This window comes from Amblyraja radiata, chromosome 4 (assembly GCF_010909765.2).
Source record: "Amblyraja radiata isolate CabotCenter1 chromosome 4, sAmbRad1.1.pri, whole genome shotgun sequence".
Taxonomy (NCBI): domain Eukaryota; kingdom Metazoa; phylum Chordata; class Chondrichthyes; order Rajiformes; family Rajidae; genus Amblyraja; species Amblyraja radiata.
Genome location: NC_045959.1, coordinates 116449120 through 116465194, shown reverse-complemented (window position 1 = coordinate 116465194; position 16075 = coordinate 116449120). Strand labels below are relative to the sequence as shown.

General features: G+C 51.1%; 1 protein-coding gene across 1 annotated transcript in view; it reads left to right on the top strand.

The window, feature by feature from the left end:
* The window catches only part of LOC116972517 (tumor necrosis factor receptor superfamily member 16-like), a 31936-nt gene that overhangs the window by 11161 nt on the left and 4700 nt on the right, over window positions 1-16075 (top strand). Inside the window, exon 2 of the mRNA XM_033020299.1 lies at window positions 12880-13069. Coding sequence (XP_032876190.1) covers window positions 12880-13069 — 190 coding nt within the window. The remainder of the gene's footprint in view (window positions 1-12879; window positions 13070-16075) is intronic.

Below are 16075 nucleotides of genomic sequence, written 5' to 3'. Positions count from 1 at the left end.
GTGCTCCCGTTTCTGCCCACATCCCAAAGACTTTTAAGAATAAGGAGTAAGCCATTTAGAACAGAGCTTGTACACTCTGGAGTTTAGAAGGATGAGGGGGATCTCATTGAAACATATAAGATTATTAAGGGTTTGGACACGCTAGAGGCAGGAAACATGTTCCCGATGTTGGGGGAGTCCAGAACCAGGGGCCACAGTTTAAGAATAAGGGGTAAGCCATTTAGAACGTAGACGAGGAAACAATTTTTCACACAGAGAGTTGTGAGTCTGTGGAATTCTCTGCCTCAGAGGCCGGTTCTCTGGAGACCGGTTCTCTGGATACTTTCAAGAGAGTTAGACAGAGCTCTTAAAGATAGCGGAGTCAGGGGATATGGGGAGAAGGCAGGAACGGGGTACTGATTGGGGATGATCAGCCATGATCACATTGAATGGCGGTGCTGGCTTGAAGGGCTAAATGGCCTACTCCTGCACCTATTGTATATTGTCTATTCCCAGCTGTTATCAGGCAACTGAACCATCCCACCACAACCAGAGAGCGGTCCTGAACTACTATCTACCTCATTGGTGACCCTCGGACTATCCTTGATCGGGCTTTACCTTGCACTAAACGTTATTCACTTATCATGTATCTATACACTGTAAATGGATCGATTGTAATCGCGTATTGTCTTTCCGTTGACTGGATAGCAAGCAACAAAAATCTTTTCACTGTACCTCGGTACACGTGACAATAAACTAGACTGAACGTGTGGGTTTGTATGTTAATTGGCCCTCTGTGATATTTGCCCCCTATTGTGTAGGGAGTGGGTGAGAAAGTGGGATAACACAGATCTAGTGGAGACACAAAATGCTGGAGTAACTCAGCGGGACAGGCAGCATCTCTGGATAGAAGAAATTCGTGACCAAGAAGGGTCTCGACCCGAAACGTCACCCATTCCTTCTCTCCAGAGATGCTGCCTGACCCGCTGGGTTACTCCAGCATTTTTGTGTCTTATCTTCGGTTTAAACCAGCGGCTGCAGTTCCTTCTGACATAGATCTAGTGTGAGAAAGAACTGCAGATGCTGGTTTAAATCGAAGGTAGACACAAAATGCTGGAGTAACTCAGCGGGTGAGGCAGCATCTATGGAGAGAAGGAATGGGCGACCGTTTCGGCTCGAGGCCCTTCTTCAGACTTAATGGGCGACGTTTCGGGTCGAGGGTAAATGGGTGATCGCTGGCCAGCGTGGACCAGTGGGCCGAAGGGCTTGTATATCGCGCAGTTTCGTCACACGCTCCAAAGACGTGCGGGTTTGTCGATTAATCGGTAAAATTGAGCGGCTGATGGGATTCGGAGTGAGATGCCAAACCTGGGCGGCTTCTGCTCGGAATGGCTCAGCGCCTCGTGGGACAAGGCTGAATGAAAACCAGCTTTGGTCGGCAGAGGCTGGAAGGGGGGGATGGGGGAGGTGACGAGGTGGGGGGGGGGGGGGGGACTGGGGGGGAAGGGGAAGGTAGGGGAGAGGGGATCACCTTCTGGCCCTGGGGCCAGGAACAACTCCACCTCCTCTAAGCAGCACAGATGGAACCCACCTTCGAGCCAGAGCTTAGACAGCGCTGGGCTTTGATGAGCTGCATAGTTACTGAATCAAGGCAGCATGCCAAGATGGAGTCATCTCGCTTTCGGGATAAACAATTGGAGCTTCCCTCCTAGTGAGATAATTATTCCCAGGACTTGGTTTTCAATGGAACGGCCTGTATGTATCGCCAATGCCCTGGTGTACTTCAGAAAAGTTTAGTGTAGTTTAGAGATACAGTGTGGAAACAGGCCCTTCGGCCTACTGGGCCCATGCTGACCTGTGATCCCCGCACACTAACACTATCCTACACCCACTAGGGGACAATTTTCACATTTACACCAAGCCAATTAACCTACAAACCTGCACGTCTTTGGAGTGTGGGAAGATCTCGGAGAAAACCCACACAGGTCACGGGGAGAACGTGCAAACTCCGTACAGACAGCACCCGTAGTCGGGATCGAACCGGGTCTCTGGCGCTGCATGGCAGCAACTCTACCGCTGCGCCACCATGACCCCCCCCCTTTATGGTGGTTTAGATTAGCTTCATGTACGGGATCACGTGCGGGGAGAGGTGATCAGTTTACCTTGGCACCGTGTTCGGCAGGGGCATTGTGGGCCGAATGGCCTGTTCTTGTGCTGTTCTCCCGTTCTCCCAGGGCAGTCACAGTGGCGCTGTGGTGGAGTTGCTGCCTTACAGCAAAATGCAGCGCCAGAGACCCGGGTTCGATCCCGACTACGGGCGCTGTCTGTACGGAGTTTGTACGTTCTCCCCGTGGCCTGCGTGGGTTTTCTCCGAGATCTTCGATTTCCTCCCACACTCCAAAGACGTACAGGTTTGTAGGTTAATTGGCTTGTTTAATTGGCTGGATAAAAATGTAAAATTGTCCCAAGTTGGCGATATGCAGAGTACTGCCCTGCCGAATACAACATTCAGAAGGTTGATACAGGAGCTTGAAAGCGCGCACCACCAGACTCAGGAACAGCTTCTTCCCCTCTGTTATCAGGCTTCTGAACGGCCCTTCCATAAGCTAGGGTGCTGTCCGATTCACCTCTACCCCATTGTGGACATTGGACTTTGTCTGTGGAACTGGTGCGCTACATTGCTGAGAACTATATCCTGCTCCCTGTATCTTCCCCTTTGCTCCACCTATTGTACTGTGTTGTATCTATGTATAGTGTTATCTGATCTAATTGGACAGTGTGAAAGAAAGCTTTCCCCTGTACCTCGTTACACATGGTGGTAATGACCCTAAACCTTTAGTTCTCTTATTGCCACGTTTACTGAGGTACTGTGAATAGGGTTTGTTTCGCATGTTCAACAAACAGATCAGATGATCATCTTTCTTAGGCCCCCTTCGGTCGTGGCTGACCAAGGGTGGCTCCAGGGTTGGTGGACGCCTGTGCGTGACTTTGTTTAACGTGGGGAGACTGGTGCACAGACAGCCACCACACACACGGTCCTTGACAGATTCAATTCAATTCAATGAAGTTTATTTATCCGTTAGGAACTTCATTTGTGCAACACATCAGTGCGTGGAACTTCATTTGTGCAACACATCAGTGCGTGTACAGTTCGTGTACCCAACAACACAACACAATATACCATACACATCACATACCAGCAGTCCCACAGTGGTCAGTAGGTAAAACTTGCAAAGCACAATGCATGAAGAATAGGCAATAAAATCATTAAAAGAATGTTGAAAATGTATATATGAATACATGAATAAATCAATAGATCAACTATTCATGAGTCTAATGGACGTAGGCACTAGACTCGACATGGCTCTCTTAGTCCTGAGTGTGAGTGACCTGGATCTCTGGCCTGAGGTTAGAAGACTCTATTGGCTGTGCAGTGAGTGAGTGGTGTCTCAGGCTATTTGTGTTCCTTTTAGTTTAGTCCTTCTGTTGTAAATACTGATTATTTTACTGCTCATTGATATGATTTTGTTGAGTGGGTTGCGATGGATGTTGGATAGTGACCCAAACCAGGCTGTCATATCGAAAGTTATTACTGATTCAATGAAATGTTTGTAAAAAGCTGTCAGGACTGACTGGTGAACCTGAAATCTGCGGAGTTTCCTCAGGAAAAAGAGGTGCTGCTGACACTTAGAAAAGATAGTTTCACTGTTTAGTTGGAAGGTGAGTTTGTGATCAATTATTGTCCCAAGGTGTCTGTGTGACTTGACCCTTTCTATTGGCTGGTTGTTGAGTAACAGAGTGGGGGTGATGGAAGGACCTGTACGGAAGTCAACAACCAACTCCTTTGTTTTGGAGGTATTGAGGTCAAGGCAGGATCCAGTGGCATGGAGTCCAAGACGACCGGAGACCCTTTTCTGCCGCAGCCTTCATCCGCCTTCCCAGCCGTTGTGACGCTCCACTAAGGTCAGCCATCGTCCTCCGCCGTTGAGGTCTTGGTTGGATTGTTCTTTGTCAGGGACCTCCCCCCTCGACCTTACCGCCATGGGTGGCCCTACCAGGAGCATAGCTCCAGACGGCATCGCTCTCAGGATCTCAGGTCCACACAAGCTTCTCCACCACGACAAGGTGACAATCCACGGAGAAGGATCAGAAAATAACGTACATAAATAATAATCGAGTCAAACTCAAGTACAATAGGTAGAGCAAAGGGGAAGAGCAAATGATCCAGAGACAAAGACCAATGTCCGCAATTAGAACGGAGACGAGGAAACACTTTTTCTCACAGAGAGTGGTGAGTCTGTGGAATTCTCTGCCTCAGAGGGCGGTGGAGGCTGGTTCTCTGGATGCTTTCAAGAGAGAGTTAGATAGGGCTTTTAAAAATAGCGGAGGCAGGGGATATGGGGAGAAGGCAGGAACGGGGTACTGATTGTGGATGATCAGCCATGATCACATTGAATGGCGGTGCAAGCTCGAAGGGCCAAATGGCCTCCTCATGCACCTATTGTCTATTGTCTATTGTCAATGGGGTAGAGGTGAATCGGACAGTATCTAGCTTATGGAAGGGCCGTTCAGAAGCCTGATAACAGAGGGGAAGAAGCTGTTCCTGAGTCTGGTGGTGTTGCCAGCCGGGAGCGGGGAGAAGAAGGAATGACCGGGGTGGGACAGGGACAAGTCTTGGAATATGCCGGCTGCTCTCCGGGGCAGCGTGAAGTGTCGATGGAGTCGATGGTCGGGGAGTCTGGCCCTTGTGATAGACCGGGCTACATCCACAACTCTGGAATTTCTTGCGACCTTGAGCAGAGCCGATCCCAAACAGGGTGGTGAATCTGTGGAATTCTTTGCCACAGACGGCTGTGGAGGCCAAGTCTATGGACATTTTTTAAGGCAGAGATAGATAGATTTGTGATCAGTACGGGTGTCGGGTTATGGGGAGAAGACAGGAGAATGGGGCTAGGAGGGAGAGATAGATCAGCCACGATTGAATGGCGGAGTAGACTAGATGGGCCGAATGGCCTAATTCTACTCCAATTCTACTCCTATCACTTAATGAACTAATGAAACCACGGTATGCTTTCTATGGCCAAGTCGAGTTTATTTGTCACATACACACATACAAGATGTACAGTGAAATGAAAGTGGCAATGCCTGCGGGATTGTACAAAACACCAGAACAGAACTGAACCAGTATTTACATTTTGTTTTAAATACAACAGTAAATGAGTTCCTGGTGAGATCAGAGTTTACAGTCCTGACGGCCTGTGGGAAGAAGCTCCGTCTCATCCGAAGGATATGGGTGCATCCATAGGGGTTTGCCCACTTAGGAAACCTGAACGGAAACCTCTGGAGACTTTGCGCCCCACCCAAGGTTTCCGTGCGGTTCCCGGAGGTTTTTGTCAGTCTCCCTACCTGCTTCCACCACCTGCAACCTCCGGCAACCACCTGCAACCTCCGGGAACCGCACGGAAACCTTGGGTGGGGCACAAAGTCTCCAGAGGTTTCCGTTCAGGTTTCCTAAGTGGGACAGGGGGCATTTATTGGAGGCATGTCGAATGAGGAAGTCGAGACGTTGGTGTGGCTTCTCGACTGCCCCATCAATGTGGTCGCTCCACGACAGATCATTGGTAATATTAACTCCAAGGAACTTGAAGCTGTCGGCCATTTCCACTTCGCCACCATTGATGTTGACTTCTTCCTTGATTTGATGTAGTCGGGTACCATGCTGGGGGCATCATGAGCTTCTGGGCTGCGTAGACCATTAGACAGAGGAGGAGAATTAGTTGTGAATTTGTGGAATTCCCTGCCACAGAGGGCAGTGGAGGCCAAGTCACTGGATAGATTTAAGAGAGAGTTTGATAGAGCTCTAGGGGCTGGTGGGATCAAGGGATATGGGGAGAAGGCAGGCACGGGTTATAGATAGGGGACGATCAGCCATGATCACAATGAATGGCGGCGCTGGCTTGAAGGGCCGAATGGCCTCCTCCTGCACCTATTTTCTATGTCTATGTCTATTCGGCCCATCTAGCCTACTCCACCATGCAATCCAGAACCAGGGGCCACACAGTTTAAGAATAAGGGGTAAGCCATTTAGAACGGAGACGAGGAAACACTTTTTCTCACAGAGAGTGGTGAGTCTGTGGAATTCTCTGCCTCAGAGGGTGGAGGCAGGTTCTCTGGATGCTTTCAAGAGAGAGCTAGATAGGGCTCTTAAAGATAGCGGAGTCAGGGGATGTGGGGAGAAGGCAGGAACGGGGTACTGATTGTGGATGATCAGCCATGATCACATTGAATGGCGGCGCTGGCTGGAAGGGCCGAATGGCCTACTCCTGCACCTATTGTCTATTGTCTATTGAATATCAGACACACACACAAGGAGCTGGAGTAACACAGTGGGTCAACAAACCTCTCTGGAGGACGTGGGAAGATGGCGTTTCGGTTCAGGACCCTTCTTCAGACTCCTGACCCAAAATGTCACCTAACCATGTCCTCCAGAGATGCTGCCTGACCTGCGGAGAAATACTCCAGCAGTTTGTATTTTTTCTGTAGAGCAGCACCTACATCAGACACACAGTTTTGTTGCAGCTGCTGCTGGGTGTAGAACAGTTACCTGCCTAACATTCTCAGTCTTTAGCCACTGTGTGGACAAGGTGGTTCACCCCGAAGAGAGACACAAAATGACAATAGACAATAGGTGCAGGAGTAGGCCATTCAGCCCTTCGAGCCAGCACCGCCATTCAATGTGATCGTGGCTGATCATCCCCAATCAGTACCCCGTTCCTGCCTTCTCCCCATATCCCCTGACTCCGCTATCTTTAAGAGCCCTATCTACCTCTCTCTTGAAAGCATCCAGAGAACCTGCCTCCACCGAGGCAGAGAATTCCACAGACTCACAACTCCCTGTGTGAAAAAGTGTTTCCTCGTCTCCGTTCTAAATGGCTTGCCCCTTATTCTTAAACTGTGTGGCCCCCTGGTTCTGGAAACCCCCAAAATGCTGGAGTAACTCAGCGGGACAGGCAGCATCTCTGGAGAGAAGGAACGGGTGACGTTTCGGGTCGAGATCAGTGATTTGGAATCACTTTGGGATTCAGCGTTAGAACTTCATCCATTTAATACCCCAACCTAATCTAGGCCTGCCTGTAATTAGTGGTTAAAGTACAAACCTTTATTCCCTCCCATATTGATTCTCCCAGCTGGTCCGCTGCTAATCTCTGCAATTTACACTTTTGATTAGTTTTTAGTCTGTGGTGTCTTTACCACGACCAGCATTTATTGTTCATTCCTTAGCTTTCCATGAGATGATGCAAGCGTGCCAAGGTTAAGTTATGACCGATTCGCTGGGCCAGTACTCGCTGGAGTTTAGAATGATGAGGGGGTGACCTCATTGATACTCACCGAACAGTGAAAGGCCTGGATAGAGTGGATGTGGAGAGAATGTTTCTACTAGTGGGAGAGTCGAGGACCAGAGGCAGTCAGCCATTCAATGTGATCATGGCTGATCATCCCTAATCAGTACCCCGTTCCTGCCTTCTCCCCCTGACTCTGCTATTTTTAAGAGCCCTATCTAGCTCTCTCTTGAAAGCATCCAGAGAACCGGCCTCCACCGCCCTCTGCCACAGCCGCAGAATTAAAGGACGTTCCTTTAGGAAGGAGACGAGGGGGAATTTATTTAGTCAGAGGGTGGTGACTCTGTGGAATTATTTTCCACAGGGGGCTGCGGAGGCCAAGTCAATGGACATTTTTAAGTCTGAGATAGATTCTTGATTAGTACGGGTGTCGGGGGTTATGGGGAGAAGGCAGGAGAATGGGGTTGAGAGGGAGAGATAGATCAGCCATGATTGAATGGTGGAGTAGACTTGATGGGCCAAATGGCCTAATTCTGCTCCTATCACTTATGGACATATCCATCCCATTAGAGACATTGGACTTTGTCTTTGCAACTCTCGATTGTAATCATATATAATATTATTTTTCTTTGACTGAAAAGCGCGCGGACAAAAGGTTTTCGCCGTACCTTGGTACATGTGACAATAAATTAAACTGTGATGCTACAATGCTGAGAACTATATATATTTTAGTTTAGCTTAATGATACGTGTACCGAGGTGCAGGGAAAATATATTTTTGTTACGTGCTATCTAGTCAGTGGAACGACTATACATGATTGTAGAGGTAGACAAAAATGCTGGAGAAACTCAGCGGGTGAGGCAGCATCTATGGAGCGAAGGAATAGGCGACGTTTCGGGTCGAGACCCTTCTTCAGACTGATGTGTGGGGGGGGGGAGGGAAGAAGAAAGGAAGAGGCGGAGACAGTGGGCTGTGGGAGAGCTGGGATGGGGAGGGGAAGGAGGGAGAAAGCAAGGACTACCTGAAATTGGGAGGCGGGAGGAAACCCGTTGGAAACCCACGCGGTCACGGGTAGAACATACAAACTCCACACAGACAGCACCCGAGGTGAGGATCGAACCCGGGACTCTTGCGCTGTGAAGGCTGCGGCTCACTGTACTGGCCACATTGTGGGCCGAAGGGCCTGTTCTTGTGTTGCGTTCTGTTGTATTGGATCTAGGTTGGAGCAGAAGCATTGTACCTAGGCTAGACTGGGCTGTAATGCACAGAACTGGGATAGTTCTGATATTTGGGGACAGGGTGGATTTGTTCAGCTCCCCACATCGTCACACAGATGCCAGAATTGTAACGTGTAGGAAGGAACGGCAGAGGCTGGTCTAAACCGAAGATAGAGACAAAAAGCTGGAGTAACTCTGCGGGTCAGACAGCATCTCTGGAGAGAAGAAATAGGTAAGGTTTCGGGTCGAGACCCTTCCTCAGACCCAAAACGTCACCCATTCCTTTTCTACAGAGATGCTGTCTGAGCCGCTGAGTTAATCCAGCACCTTAGATAGATAGATAGATAGATAGATATAATTTATTGCCACACAACCAGGGTTGGTGGAAATTTGGGTTGTCAGCAGCAGTACAATAATAAAGAACACACAATAAAACTGTAACACAAACATCCACCACAGCATTCATCACTGTGGTGGAAGGCACAAAAATTTGGCCAGTCCTCCTCCATTTCCCCCCTGTGTACAGGACCAGAGTCCAGTCAGTCCAGGATCGGCTCTTCCTCACCGGAGACCACGGCTTTAGATTGTTGTAGGCCGCAGGCTGGCGGTCGAGATTTAAAGTCCCCGCCGCAGCCAGAAGCACCGTAGACTGCAGGGCCGGCAGTCGAAGCTCCCCTCCAGGGGTGATGGTAAGTCCATGCCGGCCCCGCGGTAGAAGTTGGCCGCGGGCCGGCAGTGATGGCTTCTTCTTCCCCCGGGTCCCCCACGAGGGATCCCGGGCTGTAGACGCCGCACCAGCTGGAGCTCTGCAGACCGCGACTTCAGGCCGCGACTTCAGGCCGCGACTTCAGGCTGCCGGCTGCCCCGGGCCAGCGAAACGGAGCGCTCCCCTCCAGCGAGCCCCAGCGAGGGTCGCCCGCTCCACGCCGAGAGTCCACGCTGCGCCCGCCGCTTAAGCCCCGGGCGTGTCTCCGGGAAAGGCCGCGTCGATCCTTGATGTTAGGCCACGGGGGGAGGCGACCTGGAAAAAGTCGCCTCTCCATGGAGGAGGCGACCGAAGCGGTTTCCCCCTTACCCCCCCACACCACCCCCCACACAAAACACACAAAGAAACACAAAATACACACTTTAAAACATACTAAAAAATAAAAAAAAAAGCTGGAAAAACTGACGCGCTGCTGACATGGCTGCACACAGAGGAACGCCCCCTACACCTTGTGTCTATCTCCAGAATTGTGACTGTCCTGGATGAGTTAAGGGGCTGTCCCACTGTACGAGGTAATTCAAGAGCTCTCCCGAGTTTAAAAAAAAATCAAACTCGTGGTAAGCAAGTAGAATGTACGTAGCGGGTACGTCGGAGCTCGGGGACGTCTCTTAGCGGCTCGTAACGCTAACGGCAGGTACTCGGAAAACGCGGCAAGCTCGTGAAGACTCGTGAAGATTTTTCAACTGGTTCTGGACTCCCCCAACATCGGGAACATGTTTCCTGCCTCTAGCGTGTCCAAACCCTTAACAATCTTATATGTTTCAATAAGATACCCTCTCATCCTTCTAAACTCCAGAGTGTACAAGCCCAGCAGCTCCATTCTCTCAGCGTATGACAGTCCCGCCATCCCGGGAATTAACCTGGTGAACCTACGCTGGGCTCCCTCAATGGCAAGAATGTCCTTCCTCAAATTAGGGGACTGTGTGAGGGAGAGAGACAGAACACAGCGATGTTTCTGTGATGCTACTCATCTCCTGCCTTGCGCAGTGTGCTGGGGTGATCGGGGGGGGACGCAGGCTGGAGGACGCAGGAGACACACACAGTGTCCATGTTGGAAATGGGTATCAGAGAGACGGGACCCCCACAGCTGCTCCCACCCTCCCCACTGTGCTCACACTAAAGATATCAACACACAGCTTGCTTGCAGCTGTAAATAGTCTGAGGCAGCTTCAGACAGGGGTGACAGATTGGTCTTTTGTCGAGGGGGCAGTGAAATTCCTTGTTCACATAAAGACCACAGAGTTAATGGTAGACAAAAATGCTGGAGAAACTCAGCCGAAACGTCACCTATTCCTTCGCTCCATAGATGCTGCCTCACCCGCTGAGTTTCTCCAGCATTTTTGTCTACCTTCGATTTTTCCAGCATCTGCAGTTCCTTCGTAAACAGGAAATGTAGAATGGTTGAAACATATAAGATTATTGTGGGTTTGGACACGCTAGAGGCAGGAAACATGTTCCCGATGTTGGGGGAGTCCAGAACCAGGGGCCACAGTTTAAGAATAAGGGGTAAGCCATTTAGAACGGAGACGAGGAAACACTTTTTCTCACAGAGAGTGGTGAGTCTGTGGAATTCTCTGCCTCAGAGGGTGGTGGAGGCAGGTTCTTTGGATGCTTTCAAGAGAGAGCTAGATAGGGCTCTTAAAGATAGCGGAGTCAGGGGATATGGGGAGAAGGCAGGAACGAGGTACTGATTGGGGATGATCAGCCATGATCACATTGAATGGCGGTGCTGGCTCGAAGGGCCGAATGGCCTACTCCTGCACCTGTTGTCTATTGTGAGCTGAGGGGAAGGTGACAACGACACATACAGTCAGTAATATTGAAACTAGTCGGAGGACTAGGGTGGGGGAGGGACGGAGAGAGAGGGAAAGTAAAGGTTACTTGAAGTTTGAGACGTTAATGTTCATACCGCTGGGGCGCAAGCTACCATGAGGTGCTGCTTGCGCTGGGCCTCACCCTGACAGTGGAGGAGGCCCAGGACTGAGAGGTCAGTGTGGGAGGGGGAGTTAAAGTGTTTGGCAACTGGGAGATCAGGTAGGTCTAGGCGGACTGAGCGGAGGTGTTCAGCGAAACGATCGCCGAGCCTGCGCTTGGTCACGCCAATGACTGCGAAGCTCCAGAATGGTGTAAGATGATGGTGACATTTGAAGTCACGTAACCAAATGTTTTGTTTAGTTTAGAGATACAGCGTGGAAACAGGCCCTTCGGCCCCACTGAGACCACGCCAATTCTGTGCTATATCCCACTTTCTCATCCACTCCCTACACACTAGGGGGCAATTTACAGAGGGGCAATTAACGGAAAATCCCGCACGACTTTTGCAGTGTGGGAGAAAACTGGAGCGCCCGGAGAAAACCCATGTGGGTTGCCGGGAGAACGAGCAAACCCCGCACACACAGCACCCCTAGTCAGGATCGAACCGGAGTCTCTGACGCTGTAAGGCAGCATCTCGGGTTGTGAATCTGTGGACTTCATTGCCACAGATGACAGTGGAGGCCAAGTCAATGGATTTGTTTTAAGGAGGAAATTGACTCTTGATTAATGCGGGTGTCAGGGGTTATGGGGAGAAGGCAGGAGAATGGGGCTAGGAGGGAGAGATAGATCAGCCATGATTGAATGGCGGAGTAGACTTGATGGGCCGAATGGCCTAATTCTGCTCCTATCACTTATGAGTTTATGGACTATCCTACACACACTAGGGACAATTTACAATTTTACCAAACCAATTACCCTACAAACCTGCACATCTTTGTAGTGTGGGAGGAAACCCACGCAGGTCGCGTGGGGAGAATGTACAAACTCCGTACAGAAAGCACCCGTAGTCAGGATCGAACCCGGGTCACCGGTGCTATGAGGCAGCGAGTCTACTGCTACGCCATTGTGCTGCCACATCTACCAGAGATGAGGGTTCGATCCCGACCACGGGCGCTGTCTGGACGGAGTTTGCACGTTCTCCCCGTGACCTGCGTGGGTTTTCTCCGAGATCTACGATTTCCCCGCACACTCCAAAGACGTGCAGGTTTGTAGGTTAATTGGCTTGGTAAAATTGTAAATTGTCCCTAGCGTGTGTGGGATAGTGTTAGTGTGCGGGGATCGCTGGTCGGCGCGGACTCAGCGGCCTGTCACCGCGCTGCGCCATTTCTGAACTAAAGTAAGCTAAACTTAAAGATTGTTAAGGGTTTGGACACGCTAGAGGCAGGAAACATGTTCCCGATGTTGGGGGCGTCCAGGACCAGGGGCCACACAGTTTAAGAATGAGGAGTAAGCCATTTAGAACGGAGATGAGGAAACACTTTTTCTCACAGAATGTTGTGAATCTGTGGAATTCTCTGCCTCAGTGGAGGCCGGTTCTCTGGATGCTTTCAAGAGAGAGCTAGATAGGGCTCTTAAAGATAGAGGAGTCAGGGGATATGGGGAGAAGGCAGGAACGGGGTACTGATTGGGGATGATCAGCCATGATCACATTGAATGGCGGTGCTGGCTGGAAGGGCCGAATGGCCTACTCCTGCACCTATTGTCTATTGTCTATTAATGTAACGCCGATGGAACTAAGCTGGTGTTTTGTTTTCTGCTGCAGACAAGAATGCGTCGCTGGTGCGGAGAGCGGAGGGCGTCACTTTCCCCGGCACGGTGGAGCCCCCGTACAGCACGGCCATGGGGGCGGTGAACTTCACCGACTATGACACGGGCCGTGACATCATCCCCGTCTACTGCTCCCTGCTGGCCGCCATCATCGTCGGGCTGGTCATCTACGTGACTGTCAAATGGTGAATATCCCATCCCCGCTCTCTCCATCAAAGACCCTCCGCCCTCCCCCCCCCGCTCCCTGAAGCTGTGGGATCCACCCAATACTGGGGGGCCTGGATAGAGTGGATGTGGAGAGGAAGTTTCCACCAGGGGGAGAGTCTAGGATCAGAGGGCACAGCCTCAGGATTGAAGGAAAGAGATGAGGGGGAATTTCTCATCAGTCAGAGGTGGGTAAATCACAGGGATTCATTGACACAGACGTCTGTGGAGGCCACGTCACCCTATCACTCACACACACGCTCACACACACACACACTCACACACACACGCTCACACACACACACGCTCACACACACACGCTCACACACACACCCACACACACCCTCCACCTCACACACACACACTCACACACACACACACGCACACACCACACACGCTCCCACACACTAACGCTCACACACACCACTCACAGCACACACCGCTCAGCACACCACCCTCACAACACACAGATAACGCTCACACACACCACCACCCCCCACACACAGTCCACCACACCACGCTCACACACACACGCTCCACAACCCCGGCTCCACACCCGTCTCCCTACCCCCGCTCACACACCCCGTCTCACACACACGCTCCCCACACCACACGTCATCCACCCTCCCGCTCCCCCACACCCAACACCTACGCTCCCCACACCGCTCACACACACACGCTCACACATACACACACACACACGCTCACACGCACACGCTCGCGCACACACACGCGCACACACACGCTCACGCGCACACACACGCTCACACACGCGCTCACACTCACGCTCACACACCCGCTCACACTCACGCTCACACACTCACACGCTCACACACACGCGCTCACACACACACACGCGCGCTCACACACGCGCTCACACACGCGCTCACACACACGCTCACGCACACGCTCACGCACGCACGCAAAGTCTGCCTAAACCTTACACACACCTTATCACCCACATATTCTCATAAACATTCTCACACACTCTCACACACATTCTTATACGCACACTCATGCACACACACACTTACACGCACATGCACACTCACGCACACTTACACGCACACTCTCACGCACACACACACACATGCATACACACACACACTTACATGCACACTCTTACATACACATGCACAGACTCTCACACCCACCCCACTCACACATACACATACTCACACATGCACACACACTACCCCCCCACACACCCCCCCCCCCCCCCCCACACACACACACACACACACACACACACACACACACACACACACACACACACACACACACACACACTCCCACACACTCCCACACACTGCCACACTCACACCCACTCCCCCACACTCCCACACCCCCCCCACACACACACCCCTTCTCTAACCTCATCTATTACATCCAATATTTTTAACTTAACGAATAGTGAAAGGCTTGGATACAGTGGATGTGGATAGGATGTTCCCACTGGTGGGAGAGCCTAGGACTAGAGGTCACAGCCTCAGAATTAATGGACGTTCCTTGAGGAAGGAGATGAGGAGGGATTTCTTTAGTCAGAGGGTGGTGAATCTGTGGAATTCTTTCCCACAGAAGGCTGTGGAGGCCAAGTCAGTGGATATTTTTAAGGCAGAGATAGATAGATTCTTGATTAGTACGGGTGTCAGGGGTTATGGGGAGAAGGCAGGAGAATGGGGCTAGCAGGGAGAGATAGATCAGCCATGATTGAATGGTGGGTTAGACTTGATGGGCCGAATGGCCTAATTCTGCTCCTATCATTTATGAGCCTGGAAACTCGCCCTTCGGCCCAACTCGTCCATGCTGGCCCACATGCCCCGTCTACGCTAGTCCCACCTGCCCACTTTTGGCCCATATTCCTCCAAATCACAGAAACAGTCCATTTGGCCCATCTCATCCATGCTGGCCAAGATGCCCCATCTAAACTGGTCCCAATTGCCCACGTTCAACTAATACCCCTCTAAGCCTTTGCTATCCATGTACCTGTCCAAGTGTCTTTTCAATGCTATTACAGTCCCTGCCTCAGCTACCTCCTCTGGCAGCTCGTTCCACAGACCCACCGCCCCCTGTGTGGACAGATTACCCCCCCTTGCCCCTCTCACCTTAAACCTCCGTCCTCTCCTTCTTGTCTCTGGGGAACCCGGGTCTCTGGCGCTGTAAGGCAGCAGCTCTACCACTGTGCTACCCTGATATATGTGACATGTGCAGGAAGGAACTGCAGATGCTGGTTTACACCGAAGATAGACACAAAATGCTGGAGTAACTCAGCGGGTCAGGCAGCGTCTCTGGAGAGAAGGAATTGGTGACGTTTCGGGTCGAGACCCTTCTTCAGACTGAGAGTCAGGGGAGAGGGAAACATAGAAACATAGACAATAGGTGCAGGAGTAGGCCATTCGGCCCTTCGAGCCAGCACCGCCATTCATTGTGATCATGGCTGATCGTCCCCAATCAATAACCCGTGCCTGCCTTCTCCCCATATCAATAGACAATAAATAATAAGTGCAGGAGTAGGCCATTCGGCCCTTCGAGCCAGCACCGCCATTCAATGTGATCATGGCTGATCATCCCCAATCAGTACCCCGTTCCTGCCTTCTCCCCATATCCCCTGACTCCGCTATCTTTAAGAGCCCTATCTAGCTCTCTCTTGAAAGCATCCAGAGAACCCGCCTCCACCGAGGCAGAGAATGCCACAGACTGATAACACTAGCCCCTTGACTCCACTAGCCCCTGGTGCTCTATCTAACTCTCTCTTAAATCCATCCAGTGACTGGGCCTCCACTGCCCTCTGTGGCAGGGAATTCCACAAATTCTCAACTCTCTGGGTGAAAAAGTTTTTTCTAACCTGTCTTAAATGACCTCCCCTTTATTCTAAGACTGTGGCCCCTGGTTCTGGACTCGCCCAACATTGGGAACATTTTTCCTGCATCTAGCTTATAACCATATAACAATTACAGCACGGAAACAGGCCATCTCGGCCCTACAGG